This window comes from Zootoca vivipara, chromosome 17 (genome assembly GCF_963506605.1).
Source record: "Zootoca vivipara chromosome 17, rZooViv1.1, whole genome shotgun sequence".
In the NCBI taxonomy this organism is placed as follows: Eukaryota; Metazoa; Chordata; class Lepidosauria; order Squamata; family Lacertidae; genus Zootoca; species Zootoca vivipara.
Genome location: NC_083292.1, coordinates 3,708,370 through 3,727,247, shown reverse-complemented (window position 1 = coordinate 3,727,247; position 18,878 = coordinate 3,708,370). Strand labels below are relative to the sequence as shown.

At 46.8% G+C, this 18,878-nt stretch overlaps 1 protein-coding gene across 2 annotated transcripts; it reads left to right on the top strand.

The window, feature by feature from the left end:
• Positions 1 to 1,334: 1,334 nt before the first annotated feature.
• DDX55 (DEAD-box helicase 55) lies at positions 1,335 to 18,718 on the top strand. Of its 2 annotated transcripts, XM_035099093.2 has the most exons (15): positions 1,335 to 1,468; positions 2,923 to 2,973; positions 3,062 to 3,148; positions 4,466 to 4,557; positions 4,667 to 4,729; positions 5,761 to 5,910; positions 8,409 to 8,598; positions 9,069 to 9,151; positions 10,192 to 10,323; positions 11,247 to 11,339; positions 11,545 to 11,659; positions 12,368 to 12,536; positions 14,086 to 14,378; positions 15,422 to 15,583; positions 16,044 to 18,718. In XM_035099093.2, the coding sequence occupies exons 1-14, from the start codon at positions 1,361 to 1,363 to the stop codon at positions 15,578 to 15,580; spliced, it is 1,785 nt and encodes a 594-aa protein (XP_034954984.1). In that variant the 5' UTR covers positions 1,335 to 1,360; the 3' UTR covers positions 15,581 to 15,583; positions 16,044 to 18,718. The 2 variants fall into 2 exon arrangements, with proteins under 2 accessions (XP_034954984.1, XP_060125352.1); XM_060269369.1 differs by having other exon boundaries at positions 15,422 to 18,718.
• The last annotated feature ends 160 nt before the right edge of the window (positions 18,719 to 18,878 follow it).

Genomic DNA, 18,878 nt, shown 5'->3' with positions numbered 1-18,878 from the left:
AGGGGGCAGAGGAGAGACATAATGCATAATTTCTCTCTCCTTAACCTTTGCATCCTCACAATAAGCCTGAGGTAGGCTGAGTGTGGGTGGGTGGTCACCCAGGAAGTTACCAAGATAAGTGTCAAGGCTCTGGGACTCCAAGGAAGGCTGGGCACAGAGGCTCCACTGTCATCCTCTGTTAAATGGCTTAGCTTGAGAGAAAGGATCTACAGCAGGGATGGGAGAGCCAGTGGCTCTCCAGATGTTGCAGGACTCCAACTCCCTTCAGCCAGCATCGTCAATAATCAGGGATGTTGGGAGTGCAGTTCAGTAAGAGCTAGAGGGTCACAGGTCACCTGCCTTTGGTCTACAGCAGGGACTCAGCTACATTAGTCAAAATACAGTGTGATAAATGTTTTTGTAACACTGTGACACCATGGCACCGTAGAGCTGAAATCTCAATGATATTTTCATTTGTGAACTTTGCAACTTTTTTTGCAGAGCATTTCCAACGTTTTTTAAATAGCTGTGTAGATCTAGCCAAGGTCTGGAAAAATTGTACCTTCAGATTTGATGACTCCCACCATCTCTGCCCATTAGCCATGCTGGCTGGCTCCGGGGGTGGGGGGTGGGCAGGTGGAGTTGCTGCCCAACCATTTCTGGAGGACCACAGGTCTCCCACCCCTGTAGCAAAGAACCCTGTGAGGTTAAGCATTCCCCAGTTCTGGCTAGACTCATTGTTGCGAGAGGCTCGGGATGCTGTTGCTGTTAATTTTATTATATATTTATTTATGTCCCGCCCTTTTCCCTGACAGGGACTCAAAGCAGCTTACAGATAAAGGAGCAGCTAAAAACAATGGATGGTGGATCATAAAAAAACAAAACATTGGAAGAATTAAAACTATATATAAATATAAATCACAACAAAAGCAGCACGACACCCGTCCTTACACTTATATAAATGACAAATACATTTTTTTAAAACCCCATTAATTACAATAAAAGCCGCACGGCACCAGCGCCCTCATTTAAAGCAGTCAGTTCCCCAAAGTCTGCTGCAACAAGAAGAAGGTCTTCACCTGTCAGCGGAAAGACAACCAGGCAGGAGTCCGTCTGGCTTCTCGTAGGAGGGAGTTCCAAAGTTGCCCTGGAGCAGCCACCCCCGAGAAGGCCCTCCCGGGTCCCGCGGACTGATCCCGGGGAGCTGTTCTCGCAAGGGAGCCACCTGCTCCCTGTAACCCGCGCCGCTCAGCGCTGAGGCGGAACTAAAGCTCAGCAGTCCTGTTTCCCGGAACGGCCGCTTAAGGCAGCGGACGCCTGCCCCGTGGGGGGCCGCAGGAAGGGGCGGACGCAGATTCGCCGCCGAGCTTCGGACGCGAGGATGGAGACGGTGACCGAGGGAGCGTGGGACTCCCTGCCCGTCAAGCTGAGCCCTGGCGTCGGGCGGGCCTTGCGGGAGCTGGGCTTCACACACATGACGCCGGTGCAGGTAGGGAGCGGGGACGGGGAAAGAGAGCTGGCTCTGATCTCCATCCCCTGGAAGGGGGTTGGATTAGATGACTCCCCAGTTCCCTTCTAGCTCTACACTTCTGTGATTCTTTCCCCAGCGTCGTTCTTCTTTGCTCTTTCCTTAAAAGAGATGATAGCCAGCATGCTTGTGAGCGCTGTATATATGCATATGTGTATTTATATATGTCGCAAGTGAGAAGGACCTCTTCCCAGTCATAATGTGCCTCACCTCTGATGGTGGAGCCATACAGCAAGGATTTTGGTGCAACCTTAGCCAGGTTGCATATGGGCAGGACTGCAGTGGTCTCCCATTCATTCGGGTGCTGATCAGGTCGACCCCACACAGCTTTACCAGTACTATGGCTCCCATACAAGGTAAAGCTTTCAGAGCAGCCACCATAGTGGTTAGACTGTTGGACTAGAATCTTGGTATCTGAAGAAGTGTGCATGCACACGAAAGCTCATACCAATGACAAACTTACTTGGTCTCTAAGGTGCTACGGGAAGGATTTTTTTTTCCCCCGACTACATCAGACCAACACGGCTACCTACCTGTAACTAGAATCTTGGAGACAGGGTTCAAATTCCCACTCAGTCATGAAGCCCACTGAGTGGTCTTGGTCCAGTCACTGTCTCTCAGCCTAACCTACCTGTCAGAGTTGTTGTGAGGATAAAATTGAGCGGGGGAGAACTTTGAGCTCCTTGGAGGAAAAGTGGCATATTTATTCTTTAATTATTAATTATATTAACATCCTGCCCTTCCTCCCAAAGAACTCCAGGTCGGCAAAAACAAGTGATAAAACAAAGAAACATCTTAAAAACTATTCCAGTACAGATGCAGACTGGGGCAGCGTAAAAGGCTTGTGGAAAGAGGAAGTTCTTCATTAGGCACCAAAAAGGCAGCAGAGAAAGTGCCAATGTAATAAATTTATGTAATAAATAAAATAAAAGACTAAGGTTTCAGCAGCAGCAGCAGCAGTTTTAATAGAAAGATCATTTCTCCAATATTGCCTCTGCCTGCAGTTCTCTTTAAAACAGGGTTTGTGGGTTTGTGACTCTATAAGTTGTAGGACTGCAACTTCCATCATCCCTCCACATTGTCAAGTCTAGCTAAGGCTGATGGGAATTGGTGTCCAACAACATTGGCAGGTCATAGGTTCCCTATCCTGTCACTTAGCATTGCTCCATAATTTCTTTTTCTGGTTTTTGTTTTATATTTTAGTTATGTTGACTGTTTTCTGAAATTTATTATAGGTTTTTATGTGAATACCTTGATTTCTTGATGGGCATTGGAATGTGGATTGTTACATATTTTAATACTGTTGGAATGCTTGGAATAGTTAGCCATCTTGAGTTCCTTTTGAAAATTACACAGGGACTAAGTTTTTAAAATGAAATAATAATACTTTTTTTACACTTCTGCCTCTCTTCTAGTCTGCAACGATTCCTTTGTTTATGACAAATAAGGATGTGGCAGCTGAGGCGGTAAGTGGCCTGCTGCTCAGCTTCACTGTGACTTTTGGCCTTTTGCTGAAAGAACTATTTTTGATGTCTCTTGTTTTCATGTCTGCAGGTAACTGGGAGTGGCAAAACTTTAGCTTTTGTTATTCCAATCATAGAAATTCTTCTCCGACGGGAAGAAAAGCTCAAGAAAATGCAGGTACAATGCACTGTTCTTTTCTGCCCTGCTTTTAAAAAATAGGAAGATTGGGAGAATAGTTTTGAGCAATTGGTTCCCAGGAGCCAAAGGTCTTTTATGCTGGTGCCTAAGAACATTGACATATCATTTCTGTTTTCTGCAGATGGCTAGTGAAAAAGACTTGTCACTTACATAGCTTATTTCCAGCGTTCTAAGAGCTTGCTTGCTTATTTATTTATTTAATTTATATACCCGCCGGTCTCAAGGCGGTTCACAGATGTAGGTGGTTTATCTACAGCTGACCTAAGAGTGGTTTTCTTACCTCATGCATTCCTCTGTAAACCATAATTTGCACTCTTAGGGCAGAGAAAGACTGAAATAACGAGACTGAAAGTGCTGTGATCTCTGAGGTTTCTCTTCAGTGAACATGTGACTGTAGCATAGCAGCAGTTCAAAAACTGCAATGTTAGAGCCACTTGACTGGCTCTTCCATCACTGCCATTTCTTCTTGGGAATCAAGGTGTGTTGAAGCCATTTGTCTGAGCTGAAAGGAGGCTGTGGAGTGCTTTAATTTCTGGCAGGAGCAGGCAAGCAAGTCACCTTGTGCAATTCCTCGAGGGAGGAGTCATAGCTCAGTGGTAGGGCACCTGCTTTGTATGCAAAAGGATCCGGGTTCAGATCCTCAAACCCTGGAGAGCCACTGCCAGTCAGTGTAGTCAGTATAGATCAAGAATAGCCAATCTGCTGGCCTCTAGATGTTGTTACACTTTAATTCCCATTAGCCCCAGCCAGCATGGCCAGTAGTCAGAGATATGATGGTAGTTGTGGTCTCCCATGAGATTGGCTACCTGTGGTGTGGACCATACTGAGTTGGAAGTAAAAAGGAGACTGGGAGGAGATATGATAGCCACCTTCAGATATCTAATGGGTTGTTGCATGGAAGATGGAGCAAGCTTGTTTTCTAACACCACCTCCTTGTCTAAAAGGTGCTCCACAGCTGCAAACTTCTCCTGTCTCTGGCAGGTAGCCCCAGGCTGCTTTGTTCCCCAAAAGCAGAGAGGCAGCAGTAGTGGAGCATCCAGCCAAACAGCTGTGGTGTAGCAGCTTTTCATTCACCCCTATTTGACAGCCATACATAAGGAGCTCAAAGTGTGTCGAGCCCCTTGTCATCTGCATTTCTCTTGATCCTCAGCCACTCTGCCGTCACCGTCTCATAAATTCAGTTGAAATCCGTAGGAAGTGCTACCAGTTGCATTTGTTCAGGATGGAGGAGCGAATTGCATTGAAGAAAATAGTTGGCCTGTATATTTCCCTCCCATTTTCCTTCTGATGTTTCAGGTTGGTGCTGTTGTCATCACGCCCACACGAGAGCTTGCCATGCAAATAGACGAAGTGATATCCCATTTCACAAAGTATTTCCCACAGTTTAGGTAATAATGTAAATGATTCTTACTTAAGTGGTTCTGATTGCTAAGAAGCTGGGCCCGTTGGCTCACTCTGGTGGCTTTTTTTGAATAGCATGTGTGTGCTTTGTTTCAGCCAGTGTCTTCTAATCGGCGGAAAGAATCCCATGGAAGATGTGGAAAGATTCAAGGAACGAGGGTGAGTTGCTGACTGGCCAGTGCTGCTGAAATGTTACTACTTGAGCATCAGATTTTCTGAACTCCTTGGAGTTTGAAATTACTATGTGTCCTGCATTTTCTGGGTAGAATCCTGGGTCAGTAGCATTTCCATGGATCTGCATTTGTGATTATTCAACCAGTTTGTCCCAGTGTAGATATAGAAGAAAAGCAATGATACCATGTTATCATTGGACCATCTTGGCTGTGTGTCTTGGGAGACTTGGTCCCTGCCTTGCTGGCCTTTTCCCACCTGACCAGGAAGGATGGGGCCCTGATTGACTCCAGCTGCAAAAGCTGAGGCTGCTGAACAGGCTCTTCTGGTTTTTTTTGGGGGGTGGTGGTTAATGATACTATTTTTTGGTATCTTTATTTTTAGATATTATTGAGATTTATTATAGCAACTTCCCAGCCCCTATCTGTCCTTTGGGTGTGGACAGTGCTGTGCCATTTGATCCTTGTGGGTCCTAGTGCCAGCACTGTCTCTCTTTGACCTTTGCCAGTTCCACACACTATCTCTGATAGCTCAGCCAGTAGAGCATGAGGCTCTTAACATCACGATTGTGGGTTTGAGCCCCATGTTGGGCAAAAAGATTTCTGCTTTCCCCTTCAACTCTACAATTCTAAGATTCTAAGCACATGGTTGACTAGCCTAATTTCAGTGGAATTTCTCAAAAGCAGTTTTTGACATGCTTTCGTATTTCATTCTCTCCTGTTAATGCTGTAGCCCCAACAGGAGCTTAGAAGTCATAAGATTTGAAAAAGTCACTTTGGTTCTCATTATTTCCATTTTAGGCTTCTCAAGCATTCAGCAAGAGCCGGGTGGCAGTGGAGTAAAAGGTTTTGGTGCGAGGGGGAAGAAGAGGTGGCAGCTGTGTTTATGATATATGCTAGTCCACAGATAGAGAACGTCGCCTTTTCCTTCACTAAATCTGTCTTGATTGTATTGATCACAGTTATGAACTTTCCCCCAAACCAACCATAAAAATGAGTTTTTTCCCCTATACCCAACAGTGGACACATCCTGGTAGCTACTCCAGGCCGTTTGGAGGACATGTTCAGGAGAAAATCGGATGGGCTGGATTTGGCCAGCTCTGTGAAATCTCTGGATGTTTTAGTCTTAGATGAAGCAGACCGGCTTCTGGATATGGGCTTTGAAGCAAGGTATTTGCTTTGGAAGTAAGGGGGACCTTCAACCAGCACCTTTGATTGTTACCTGCTTTTGAGCTGGATTATAAATTTCATAATACAGTGGTACCTTGGTTTACAACCCTAATCCGTTCCGTTTAAGCAGACTTAAACCAAGACGTGCTTTCCCATAGAAAGTGATGGAAAATGGATTAATCCTTTCCAGACTTTTAAAAGCAACCCCTAAAACAGCAATGTAACATGAATTTTACTGTCTAACGAGACCATTGATCCATAAAAGGAAGGCAATAATCAATGCACTGTACTGTCCTATAAAATAAATAAGACAGTACTGTAATGTAGATACAATTTATTGATTTTTTCTTACGTGCACTGACGTGCACTAATCAATGATGATAGTCATTGTTTGGAAGGGGGGCTTTTATCCATTTCTGCAGTCACACAATCAACCAGTAGCTGAACTGGGTTCCTCACAGTCACAAAAGCAAGTCACAAAAACGAAGTCACAAGCCACAGTCACAAAAGCAAAGTCACAAGTCAATCCCATAAAATGAAGAACAAGTCACAGTCAATATGCTGATGACACCCAGCTTTATCTGTTGATGGACGGCTGCCCTGACTCGGCCCCGGACACACTGACCAGGTGCTTGGAAGCTGTGGCTGGATGGCTGCGTGAGAGCCGATTGAATTTAAATCCTTCAAAGTCAGAGGTCCTCTGGCTGGGTCGGACGACATGGGGTTGGGGGGCCAACTCCCATCTCTTGCGGGGGCTCAATTAGTGCCAGCGCCTTCTGTCAAGAGCTTGTGTGTAACCTTTGACGCCTCCCTTCCATGGAGGCGCATGTTGCAGCCACAGCAAAGGTGGCATTTTTCCATCTCTGCCGTATCAAGCAGTTGGTCCCTTACCTTTCTTGCCCTGATCTGGCCACAGTGATCCATGTGATGGTCCCCTCCAGGCTTGTTAATTGTAATTTGCTCTATGGGGGGCTGCCCTTGAAGCTGACCCAGAAACTCCAGCAGGTGTAGAATGCCGTGGTGAGGCTCCTTACAAGGTCCTTGCCGTGGGACCACATTCATCCAGTGTTTTACCAGCTGCACTGGCTCCTGGTGGAGTACAGGATCAGGTTTAAGGTGCTGGTTTTGACCTTTGCAGCCCTAAGCGACCTAGGACCCTCGTACCTATGGGACCGTCTCTCCTGGTATGCCCCGCGGAGGACCTTGAGGTCCACAAATAACAACACTTTATTGCCACAAGGTGGTTAGATTGGTCTCAACTAGGGTCAGGGGCTTTTCAGTACTGGCCCCGACTTGGTGGAATGCTCTGTCACAAGAGACCAGGGTCCTGCGGGATTTGACATCTTTCCGCAGGGCCTGCAAGACGGAGCTGTTCCGCCTGGCCTTTGGTTTGGACTCAGTCTGACCTTATGTTTCCCTCCCCTTATGATTTTGATTTATGGGGTACTACTAAAATGAGGAGGGACCCAGGTGGCGCTGTGGTTAAACCACTGAGCCTAGGGCTTGCTGATCAGAAGGTTGGCGGTTCGAATCCCTGTGACGGGGTGAGCTCCCGTTGCTTGGTCTCAGCTCCTGCCAACCTAGCAGTTCGAAAGCACGTCAAAATGCAAGTAGATAAATAGGAACCACTACAGCGTGAAGGTAAATGGCGTTTCCGTGTGCTGCTCTGGTTTGCCAGAAGCGGCTTTGTCATGCTGGCCACATGACCTGGAAGCTATACGCCGGCTCCCTCGGCCAATAATGCGAGATGAGCGCGCAACCCCAGAGTCGGTCACGACTGGACCTAAGGGTCAGGGGTCCCTTTACCCTTACTAAAATGAGGGGACGCTGGTGGCGCTGTGGGTTAAACCACAGAGCCTAGGGCTTGCCGATCAGAAGGTCGGCGGTTTGAATCCCCATGACGGGGTGAGCTCCCGTTGCTCAGTCCCAGCTCCTGCCAACCTAGCAGTTCGAAAGCACGTCAAAGTGCAAGTAGATAAATAGGTACCGCTACAGCGGGAAGGTAAATGGCGTTTCCGTGCGCTGCTCTGGTTTGCCAGAAGCGTCTTTGTCATGCTGGCCACATGACCTGGAAGCTGTACACCGGCTCCCTTGGCCAATAACGCGAGATGAGCGCCGCAACCCCAGAGTCGGTCACGACTGGACCTAATGGTCAGGGGTCCCTTTACCTTTACCTTACTAAGATGAGGCTGCATTTTAAATTGTATTTTAACCCGTATTTTAATTAACTGTTTTTTCTTTTTCTTTTACGTTTTATTGTAATTTTATTGGTGTTAGCCATCCTGAGCCCGGTTCTGGCCAGGGAGGGCAGGGTATAAATAAAAAATTATTATTATTATTATTATTATTATTATTATTATTATTATTACATGTTAATCATATATCTAGCATTAGCTAGGTTTCCTTTAAAATGAGGACTGAATAAAGTTCTCCCCTTGTGTATCTTTGGCCTTGACCCAAAGAGCTCTTCTGACCTTTCTAACTGTGTTCGCTTGCAGTTTAAATACCATTCTGGACTTGTTGCCCAAGCAGAGACGAACGGGGCTCTTTTCGGCAACTCAAACTCAAGAAGTCGAGAACCTGGTGAGGGCTGGTCTCCGGAACCCTGTCCGCATCTCGGTGAAGGAGAAGGGAATGGCAGCGAGCAATACTCAGAAGACCCCCACCCGCCTCCAAAACTACTACATGGTGAGGATGGCTCTATAGTAACCCAGGAAGCTACCTTCAACCATGTCAGGTTCTTGGAGTCTCCCCCAACTCTCTCAAGCAGAGGTTTCTTTGGGAGGTGAGAAGAGGAGAGGAAGGAGAAAGTCCATTGTGCAAGTCCATTGTCCTTGCCCTACTAGGACAGCTTTGTTGGCTACAACCCTATAGTTCCTGCAGCCAATCAGAAGCCACGCCTTGGTTTTCGAACGTTTTCGGAAGTCGAATGGACTTCCGGAACGGATTTCGTTTGAGAACCAAGGTACAACTGTGATTGAGGTGGGTGGTTTTTTTTTTTTGTTAACAGTTGCAGTCTAAAGGGAAGCTTTCAGATTGATCTTGAAAAGGGTTTTTAAGCAGGGGGTTGATCAGCTCTGGTGTTTGTTAGGTTTTGTTGCTTCCCGCTGCCTTTTATTTATCCCTGCTTCTTTATGTTTCTGTTCTCCTCTTTTTAGATCTGCAAAGCAGAAGAAAAATTCAACCAGCTGGTCCACTTCCTTCGCCAACACAAAGCAGAAAAACACCTCGTCTTTTTCAGGTGATACTAAGGGCAGAGAGGTCATTGAACACAGGGCTGGGGCAATCTGTGGCCCTCCAGATGTTGCTGGACCCCTAAGCCCCATCATTCCATAATGGCTGGGGCTGATGGGAATTGGGGGTCCAGCAACGTCGGGGGGGGGGGGGAGGACAAGTTCCCCATCCTTAGCTGTTCAGATATATCTGCATGTGGGAAAGAAATGCCCGTGATGGGATCAATGTCTCATTCAGCATTGAGAAGTGTAAAGTAGATTGAAACAAATATTTTTGGTTTTATTTTGTTTAAAAAATAGAACTATCTACCACCCTAAGCACTCTAATTTGTTGGCTCAGTAGTTAAAGGGATATCCTCATAAGTACCATATTGGCATGAATATAAGCGGCGCCTTTAAAATTCATTGGGGGGGGGAGAAAAAAAGACAATATGTACCCGGATATAAGCTGCTCCCTTAAAACTCCGCAGGCACTCACACCCGTTCTGCTTTACTGTATGTCTGTTTCAGCAGCGATATCATAAAAGCCAGTTTTTGTAAGGTAAGCACACTTTCACTTTTCACAGTCAGAATTTGGGGGAAAAGTGAGGCTTATATTCAGGCCAATATGGTACCTTCTGGACTCCAGCTCCCATTATTCCAAACCATTGGCCATCTTGGTTGGTGCTGGTGAGGGTTGGGATGTCCAGCAACTTTGGAGGTTCACAATTCCTGTTGTAACAAGTCAAGGTTCCATATTTCCTCAGTGGCATGGGGCACTGCTGGGAAACTCTACCTGGAGCCTAGTGAGCAAGCCAGAGGGGAAGGCCCTGCTTGTAGACGTGGTAGGACAGATGTAGAGGGACTCATTAATTTAGATTTTTAACTGTATTCTGGTAGAGCAAGGCCTCAAGGAAGCTGCTCTTTTCCAGCTTCAGCTCCTTCATCTGCAATACACTGAGCTCTGGTCCAAGTAGTTTCACCACTCTTTGGATCTTGGCCTTTAAGCCGTCAAAAATGAAGAATCACAAAGCTGACCCCTTTTGTGGCATTTTGTTTATACTTCCAGTACCTGCGCGTGCGTGGAGTATTTTGGGAAGACTTTGGAATCCTTGATTAAGAATGTGACAATAATGTGCATCCATGGGAAAATGAAACACAAACGGAATAGGATCTTCACGGAGTTCCGGAAACTTCCAAGGTGAGATGCATTTTCACAAGGACTGGTTTAGCCAACTGCTAGAAATGTGTGTGTGTGTGTGCGTGCGTGCAACTCACTCTCTCTCTCACACACACACATACAGGTGAAACTCGAAAAATTAGAATATCGTCGAAAAGTGCATTTATTTCAGTAATGCTACTTTTTTTTAATTTTTACAAATGCTTTCTTTTGGAAATTCCACAGTAATAAAACAAATAGTTACAATAATACAAAAATAAACATCGCTATTAAATCTCATTAATTACATTCCTTTTATAATTGACCCGCCTAATGACAAATAATTACAATTACTGTACAGCAAATAAAGGCTTGACATATTTTGCTTTGCATGTCATGCATCTATCTCATATATTGGTTTCAACTTTTAAGTTGCATTACTGAAATAAATGCACTTTTCGACAATATTCTAATTTTCCGAGTTTCACCTGTATATGATTTAGGTGTAAGACTGTTGGAAAAACTGCTAAGACTTCAGGATTGTTTTCTTCAGGGTCATTTCCTCTATTTTTAATATTCAGGCTGCAACTGTCAATTCTTCCATAGCCAAAATAGTAGCATCCATGTACAACAGGGAGATATCAGCAGACTTGGCAGAACTCAAAGGTTTGCAGAAGTCCCAAGCATCTTTAGAAAACAAACCCTAAAAGTGGCAGCAGGGCAGGCTCAAAAACACCCCAGTGAGGACTGAGCATGCTACAGAACGTTGATAGATTTTTTTTTTAGGTGGGAGGGGGAAATAGAGTGGCTGGATTCCTGATCAGCGCTACTCCACGCTGCACCTTTTTGTTGCAGGACCAACGTGTTCTGCATTTAAGAGCCAATTCAGTTGGGAGAATCACTAGGTTATTTCAGTTTTATTTCTGTCCCCTCCTAAAACTTTGCATTTTCCCATGATTTCTTAGTGGCATTCTGGTTTGCACCGATGTGATGGCCCGAGGCATAGACATTCCAGAGGTGAACTGGGTTTTGCAGTGTGACCCTCCAAGCAATGCAAGGTACCGGGTGTTTCTCCCCTTTCTTCCCTTCTCTTTAAGAATGCAACCAATCTTTAATGGCCACTCTGGTTTATGGCTGCAAAAAGTGGAATGTAAAGGGTCTGCTGAGCTCTACAGTGATAGCATACAAATGTGGGCACCTGTGCTGGACTCCAAGGAGGTGTTCCTTTTCCTCGTGTTGAACCACTTTCCCCCTCTGTTCCAGTGCCTTCGTTCATCGCTGTGGCCGCACTGCACGCATCGGGCACTTGGGCAGCGCACTTGTCTTCTTGCTTCCCATGGAAGAGGCCTACATCAGTTTTCTAGCCATTAACCAAAAGGTGCGTGGGCTTCTCTGTTTTCAAAAATGGAAAGGGAGAACGCTTCCAGCTTCCATTGAGAATGCAGTTCCTGAATAATCTGTGATGGGGAAGGAATATTGACTGTTCTGCAAAGTCCTCTGCATCTTTTAGGGACCAGGAGACCTAAAAGATGGTCTCGCTCCTTGTGTATGTAACCACGCACTGTGCTCCGCAGGTGAGGGCCTCCTGCAGTTCTGTCTTACTAGATCTGTTCTGTACAATGTAGGAACAAAGCCTTTAGTGTAGAGTCACCTGCTCTTCAGAATGTATCAGAGACAGGTGCCTTCTATTTCCCCTCGGTGCCTATTGAAGGACTTCCTTTTCCAACGAGTCTTTTATGTGGATATTTGCATCCTAGTCTGCCTCTCTATTGGATTTGAAATTTTTTGCTTACTGCTTTGGGATGTTCTATGGGAGAAAATTAATAAATGAAATTAGTAAATAAGTAAATATTGACAGCTGTGACTTTTCCTGCTTATGCAGCACTCCTAGTGGGGGAATCTGCACCTTCTACACAAATCTTTGGTGAGATTTTTTTTTTTTTTTGCAAAAATGATGTGCAAAAAAAAAGGTCTTCTGACTTGCGAAATTCTTCACATGGTATGTCCTATTTAAAAGTAGCCGAATTAAGGGGTGCACTTCCAGTGTCTTGTTTCAAATCATTTGAAACTGGGCTCCTCTTGACAGTGTCCCATGCAGGAAATGAAATTGCAGAGCAACGTGGCAGATGTCCTGCCGAAGCTGAAGTCTCTCAGTCTGGCTGACAGAGCCTTCTATGAGAAGGGGATGAAGGCCTTTGTATCTTACGTGCAGGCTTATGCCAAACACGAGTGCAACCTGATCTTCAGGATAAAAGGTAATTTGCACTAGGGGTGTGTGTGTGTGTGTGTGTGTGTGTGTGTGTGTGTGTGTGTGTGTGTGTGTATTTCTACTGGCAGTTTTGATTGCTGTATGGCAACCTGGTACCTTCCAGATGTTTTGTGCTACAACTTCCCATCATCAGCCCAAGCATCAGCATCAGGGAGTTCTAGTCCAAAACATCTGGATGGCCTCTGCTGGCATATGCTTTTTACTGAGTCAGACCGTTGGTCCATTTAGTTCAGTGTAGGCAGTGTTTCCTGGCAAGTGGCTTTCTTAAAGTTTCAGACAGGGGACATTCCCAGCCTTTACCTGGAGAATTTATAATTTATTTATTAAATTTCTGTCTTGCCCTTCCTCCTGGGTTGAAGCCAGAACCTTCTGTATTAAAACCAAATGCTCTACCCCTAAGCTGTGCTGCCCCTTCTTGACCTCTGTCTCTGGCTAGAGAAGTAGCTTCTCACATGCTTTGCCTTCTCCTTTCCTTCTCTGGCACGGCCACAAGGAAGAAGTCTAAAGCCTAAACTTTTGGCTTTGATTAACCACAGCATTTCATTTCATGCAAACCTACCGTAGCAAACTGGTTGGTTTTAATTATGGTTTTAATTATGGTTTGTAGAAACAAGCCAACTTCAAATCATGTGTTCTGAAGTCAGCTTGTTTATCAGCCGCTTGGGTGCCTGGGGTGGGGGGTGGGATGCCGCGCCGGGGCAGGGGGCACTGTGCGGAGCCTCACCACCACCTCCCCATCAGCTGTTGAGCTGTTGGGTGACTGAGGGAGAGGCGGCAGGCAGAAGCAAGCCCCACGCTGCCATTTGGGGCAGCATGGAGCCTGTAGGCATCCGAGCCACCGTGTCACTCCCAGGAGAGACACGTGGCTCGGGCACACTGGCGGCCCCACAGTAAGTTAAGATGAAACTGCAAGGTATAGTTCTGATGTTAACGCTAATCTGGAGTTTATCAGAAATGGAAGTTTCTGATCTCCTCACAGCCATATCTGAGGAGGAGAGGAAGGGGGCATAACATGAGCCCAGGGCTTGCTGATAGCCTTCCCAACCACAGTGAACCCTGGTTTATCCCATGGGTGCCAATAGCCGACCTATGGCACCTCCTATGGATTATACCTTCAAAAATTCACAATCCACAAGACTCTTTTCCTGATCATTTTCTTGTTTGCAGTGTCTGAGCCTCTGCTAAATTGAGCACTCTCTCTTCCATTCTCCACAGTGGGTGGGTCAAGAAGATACTCTGTGAGCAAGCATGGAGGTGGCTGATGCAGGTGCTTTCTCCATTGGGACATGGGGGGGGCATGCTTGAACCATTTTGCGAGTCTGCCTCTCTTTCTCCCCTTTTAGATGCAACAGCCATTTTGTGACTGGCGCCCATGGTACTTTCTCTAAATTCCAAATGTGGTCACCGGCCCCCAAAAGCTTGGTGGTCCCTGTTTTATTGTGACATCCCAGCTGGCCTGTGTTGTCTCTGCTTTGTCACATAGTTTCTGTATGTGGCTTGATCCACCCATATACTTTTCTCTCTCTCTTCAACAGACTTGGACTTTAGTAGCCTGGCCCGCGGTTTTGGTTTGCTGAAGATGCCACGGATGCCGGAGCTGAAAGGCAAGTGCTTTTCAGACTTCACGGCTGTTGATATTGACACGGACACGATTGCCTTCAAGGACAAGAACAGAGAAAAAGAGAGGCAAAAGCTGTTGGAGCAGCGAAGGAAGGAGTGGCAGGAGCGCGGTGGGCAGAGAAAATTCACCCGCAACAAATCCTGGTCCAAGCAGAAATCAAAGAAGGAGAAGAAGAAGAAAATGACAGCCAAAAGGAAAAGAGAGGAGGTGAGGGGAGTGTTCTACCATGTTTATTTTATTTTTGATTGCATCTAGGGCTAGTAGAGCAATTGAGAATAAAGAGTCATGCATTTCAGTGGGTCTACTTTGAGCAGAGTTTAATTGACTCAACTACAGTTCAACACCTCCACATCTTCCTAGCATGTTGCATCTTTTCTTGTGGGTTTTAATTGCAAGCTGCTTTTTTGAGAGCCAGTCTTGACTGAAAAGTGGGGTGGGGTAGATAAATAAATACAAGGAGCAGGAGCAGCAGCAGCAGAAGAGGGGTTAATGCAGTTGTTTGGGGGAAGCTGGAACTATGTGTCTGTCACAAGAACATAAGGAGAGCTTGCTGGATCAGCCCAGTGGCCCACCTAGTCCAGCATCCTCTTCTCACTGAGGCCAAGCAGATGCTTCTTTTGGGAAACCTTCAAGCAGGACCTGAGCACAAGAGCCCTCTCCCCTCTTGCGGCTTGTGGCAATTTGGTATTCCAGAAGCATTGCTGCCTCTCAACTGGAGGCAGAGCTAAGCCACCCTGGCTAGGATCCCTCTCCTCCTCCATGAATTTGTCTAATCCTATTTTAAAATCACCTAAGGGTTCCATATTTGACTATGTGGTGCACAAAGCACTTTCTTTTTATCCATCCAAAATCTTCCAACATTCAGCTTCACTGGGTGCCCATGAGTTCTACTGTTATGAGCGAGGGGAATTCCACCCCTCTCTACCCGCTTTCTCAGTGCCATGCATAGTTTTATAAACTTCTGTCGTGTTGCCCCTTACTCGCCTTTTCTCCAAACTAAAAAGTCCCAAACGCTGCAGCCTTTCCTAATAGGGGAGTCGCTCCACCCCCTCGTTCATTTGGTGGCCCTTTTCTGAACTTTCCCCCAAATCTACAATACCCTTTTTGAGGTGAAGCGACCAGGACAGTACACAGCCCTCCGAATGCAGTTGCACTATAGGTTTTGTATGATGTCATTATGATGCCGGCAGTTGCTGCCCAAGTATTTCTGTGCCCTGCAAAGATCTGGTCTTCTCCCCTTTTGCTTGCAGGGTTCTGATGTGGAGGACGAGGATATGGAGGAGCTCCTGCAGGACACCCGGCTCTTGAAAAGGCTCAAGAAGGGCAAAATCAGTGAGGAGGAGTTTGAGAAGAAGCTGCTGCACGGCGTGAAGGAGGCCCAGGCAGGAGCTGTGGGAGGCTCAGACTGAAGGGTGAAATGTCCAGCTGAACTCTCCTTTTTGATACAAATAAAACTTTATGTGCACATACCGAGTGCCATTTCACACTTGATATTGTTGCTGTTGGGGCCTTATGATACAGCAGCCTTGTTCAGCCTGGAGCTCTGCAGATGATTTGGGCTTCAGCTCTCATGAACCCCAGCCAGCACAGCTTTGTGGTGTAGTGGTTAAGAGCGGTAGACTCCTAATCTGGGGTTAAGAGCGGTAGACTCCTAATCTGGGGAACCAGGTTCGCGTCTCTGCTCCTCCACATGCAGCTGCTGGGTGACCTTGGGCTAGTCACACTTCTCTGAAGTCTCTCAGCCCCTCACCTCACAGGGTGTCTGTTGTGGGGAAGGAAGGGAAAGGAGATTGTTAGCCGCTTTGAGACTCCTTCGGGTAGTGATAAAGCGGGATATCAAATCCAAACTCTTTTTCTTCTTCTTTCAATCAGGACAACTTGAACCCAGACTATTGATGACCTGCTACAGGAGATTCTTTTAACAGGAAGTGCCAAGGATTGAGCTTGGCAAAGTGTTTGCTGTTAAGATTTTAAGCATCATGTTGCAAAGGTTCCCAGATTTTTCCTCCCACCCATGTCTTGCTATAAGTTGCATTCTACAAAGCCAGCCTGGTGCAGTGGCACATTCTTGCTGGGTAACCTTGTCCCAGTTGCTGTGTTTGTTTATTTATTTATATTTATCTATTGAATCTATATACTGTACCACCCTATACCTGGAGGTCTCAGCGCGGTGTTGCAGCCTAACCTACTTTGTTGGACTGTGATGAGGCTAACAAGGGGGAGATTATGCATCCAACTTGGAGCTCCTTGTGGGAAGAAGGGGGCAGGGAATCTACCTCCCACGCCTACCTGGCCTGAGGGATTAACTGTAAGTAGTCACTCCCTGGCTATCTGCTTTTTACATTTTGTGTCATTCCTTCTGAAAAGCGTAGCTTCTCTTATCTAAGAGAATTGAGGTTCCGAGGCTGGGGAAACCCAACCAGATGCGTGGGGTATAAATAATAAAATTATTATTACTACTATTCCTATTCCTGCTGGGAGAGTTCATCACAGCTGGGATAACCGCAGAGGCCCCCTTGGAATCGGGAGCCTGAACAAGAACGGAGACAGGCTACCTGAACTGTGCTCATACCACAGCCTCTGCGTCACAAACATGTTATGCTCTACCAAGGCAAAACACTCAGTGTCCTGGAGACATCTTAGATGTCAGGTCACTGGCACCAGCGGGACTGGATTGTCACCAGGCGATTGCACTGAACTGTGTTAATGCCACACGGAGCGACCACAGCACCGACTGCGACGTGGTCACTCCCTGGTGGCGAGCAAAGAGGACCTCTAGCCATACTAAGGTTCTGCACTTTGGCAGGAAGAACCAGCTGCACCAATATGAGATGAGGGACACCTGGTTTGCTGGTAGGGAAAAGGATCTAGGGATCTTAGTGGACCATAAGCTTAACATGTCAACCTGTGTGTGATGCAGCAGCAAAAAATGCTAGTGCTATTTTAGGCTGCAACAACAAAAGTGTGGATCAATGGAAGACAATAATACAAGGAAATTCAAAACAGTAACAATTTATTGTGCATTTATTCAAAATCCATTAAAAATATTTATTTTTATTCCATGCTATTCCAGTTCTCTTTCTTCTTTTCACCAATTGGTGAAATCCCGTCTCTGCCTTCAATCAGCTCGAGACCAAGACACGTGGAGTTACACAGGGAGTAGATCATATATCCTAAGGAACGGGAAAACCCAAAATTCCATGAGATCCTTTGAGGCAAAATAATGTGAACAGTTTTCAGATCTCTCTCTGTCCCTTGCCCTGCCCTGTCTTGCCAAAACAAAGGTAGCCACCCTGTGCCCAGACTCTCTCGGCCTCCCTGAGGTGGTCCAAAGGAAACAAGAGCAAGGCATAAGGCCCCAGTTTGGCTGCAGAAGGAGGTCTACAAAATGCCATCCAACCATCTTAGGGACTCCACTCTGCATCTGTGGAGGGTTTACTCTGGAGCCTTTTCTTCTCCTGAAGCCATCCCATGAGGCAGCAGAGGTTTAGAATCAGAGTTCTCCTCCATGGGCTCCCATCTGGGGGGATGAGCCCCATCACGCCCTCACTTCCCTCTACGGCTTCCTCTGGATCTCATCTGCTCCATCTGCGGGGCCTATTCTCTGACAAAGTCCCTCACTCACCGAGGGTTTGAGAGCCATTGGTTACCCTCCCCTGGCCTCTTCTCATCCTTGACTGCTCATCCTTGTCCCCCCACTCCTTGGCCTCTGTCCCCACAAGGCAGCTTCCCCCTACCTGATCTGGTCCCACAGCCACTGCATCCCTTCTGCCCCCATGAAAATATGGATAAGGAGGTCTTGTTGCCATCATTCTGTCACCTGCAAGAGAAAAAAGGTAAGCAGGATGCCAGGAGTTCCTGCTTCTATCACAGATGAAACAGGGCATCTCTAACTACAGGTGGGCTTTTGAGCAAGTCTTACCTGCTGAGTTCATTTGGATGTTAGCCTCTCTCTGGTGTCCGCACTGCCTATAAATCTTCAATGACAATGTCATCTGGATGGAAGAGAACAAGAATGAAAATGAGATTTTCCCATGGGCCTTCCCCCCCCTTCAGTCAAAGGTGGGAAAGGCCTGCCAGGCAGGGAGCAGGTCCTGCAGGAGTCCCAGCAAGAAGACCTCAGAGGTGGGTCTTGGGCAAATAAAGGGACAAGGTAGTTCGCTGTCTCCAAGGTGTGGGGCTCACCTTCTTCCGGCTTCTGTCGGAAGCAGGCCAGGTCCGGCCGAACTACCGTCATCTGCAGAGGAAAGAAAAATCAGGATCAGTTGGGAGCAAGAGAGTACAGAAGCAGCGCCAAGCCAGGAAGGACGGGTCTCCCTCTGTCTTGGGCCCAATCCCTTGTTCCAGAGGACCTCCCTGGGCCCTGCAGCCTCCTGGGCAGAGGTGGAAGGGCAGCCACAGGAAAGGGGGCAGGAAAAGCCTCTGGCCTCACCCTGGCCCCCAGGGACACACACCGCATCATCTGCGTTAAAGCTCACTCACAAATGTGCTCTTGGAGGGATGGAAGCAAACACAGAAAGGAATAGAAGAAGGCGAGCTACTTACTCGGAGGCGGGGAAATTTCCGGGCAACGGCCAGCAGCAATGAAATGCTGCTGGCCGCTAGTTTTTGAGCCTCCCCACTTTCCCCCAGGGCGTATCCTCGCAAGTCCTGCAGGAGGAAAGAGCGTCTCAGAGTCAGGGGCCAGTCTGGGCCAAAGCGGCCCTC

Excerpts from the sequence above, each read along its gene's own strand:
- DDX55 (XM_035099093.2), top strand. The coding sequence starts at position 1,361 with ATGGAGACGGTGACCGAGGGAGCGTGGGACTCCCTGCCCGTCAAGCTG. Across the intron at positions 4,730-5,760 it reads GAAAGATTCAAGGAACGAGG|TGGACACATCCTGGTAGCTA; the intron begins GTGAGTTGCTGA and ends TATACCCAACAG. Across the intron at positions 5,911-8,408 it reads GATATGGGCTTTGAAGCAAG|TTTAAATACCATTCTGGACT; the intron begins GTATTTGCTTTG and ends GTTCGCTTGCAG.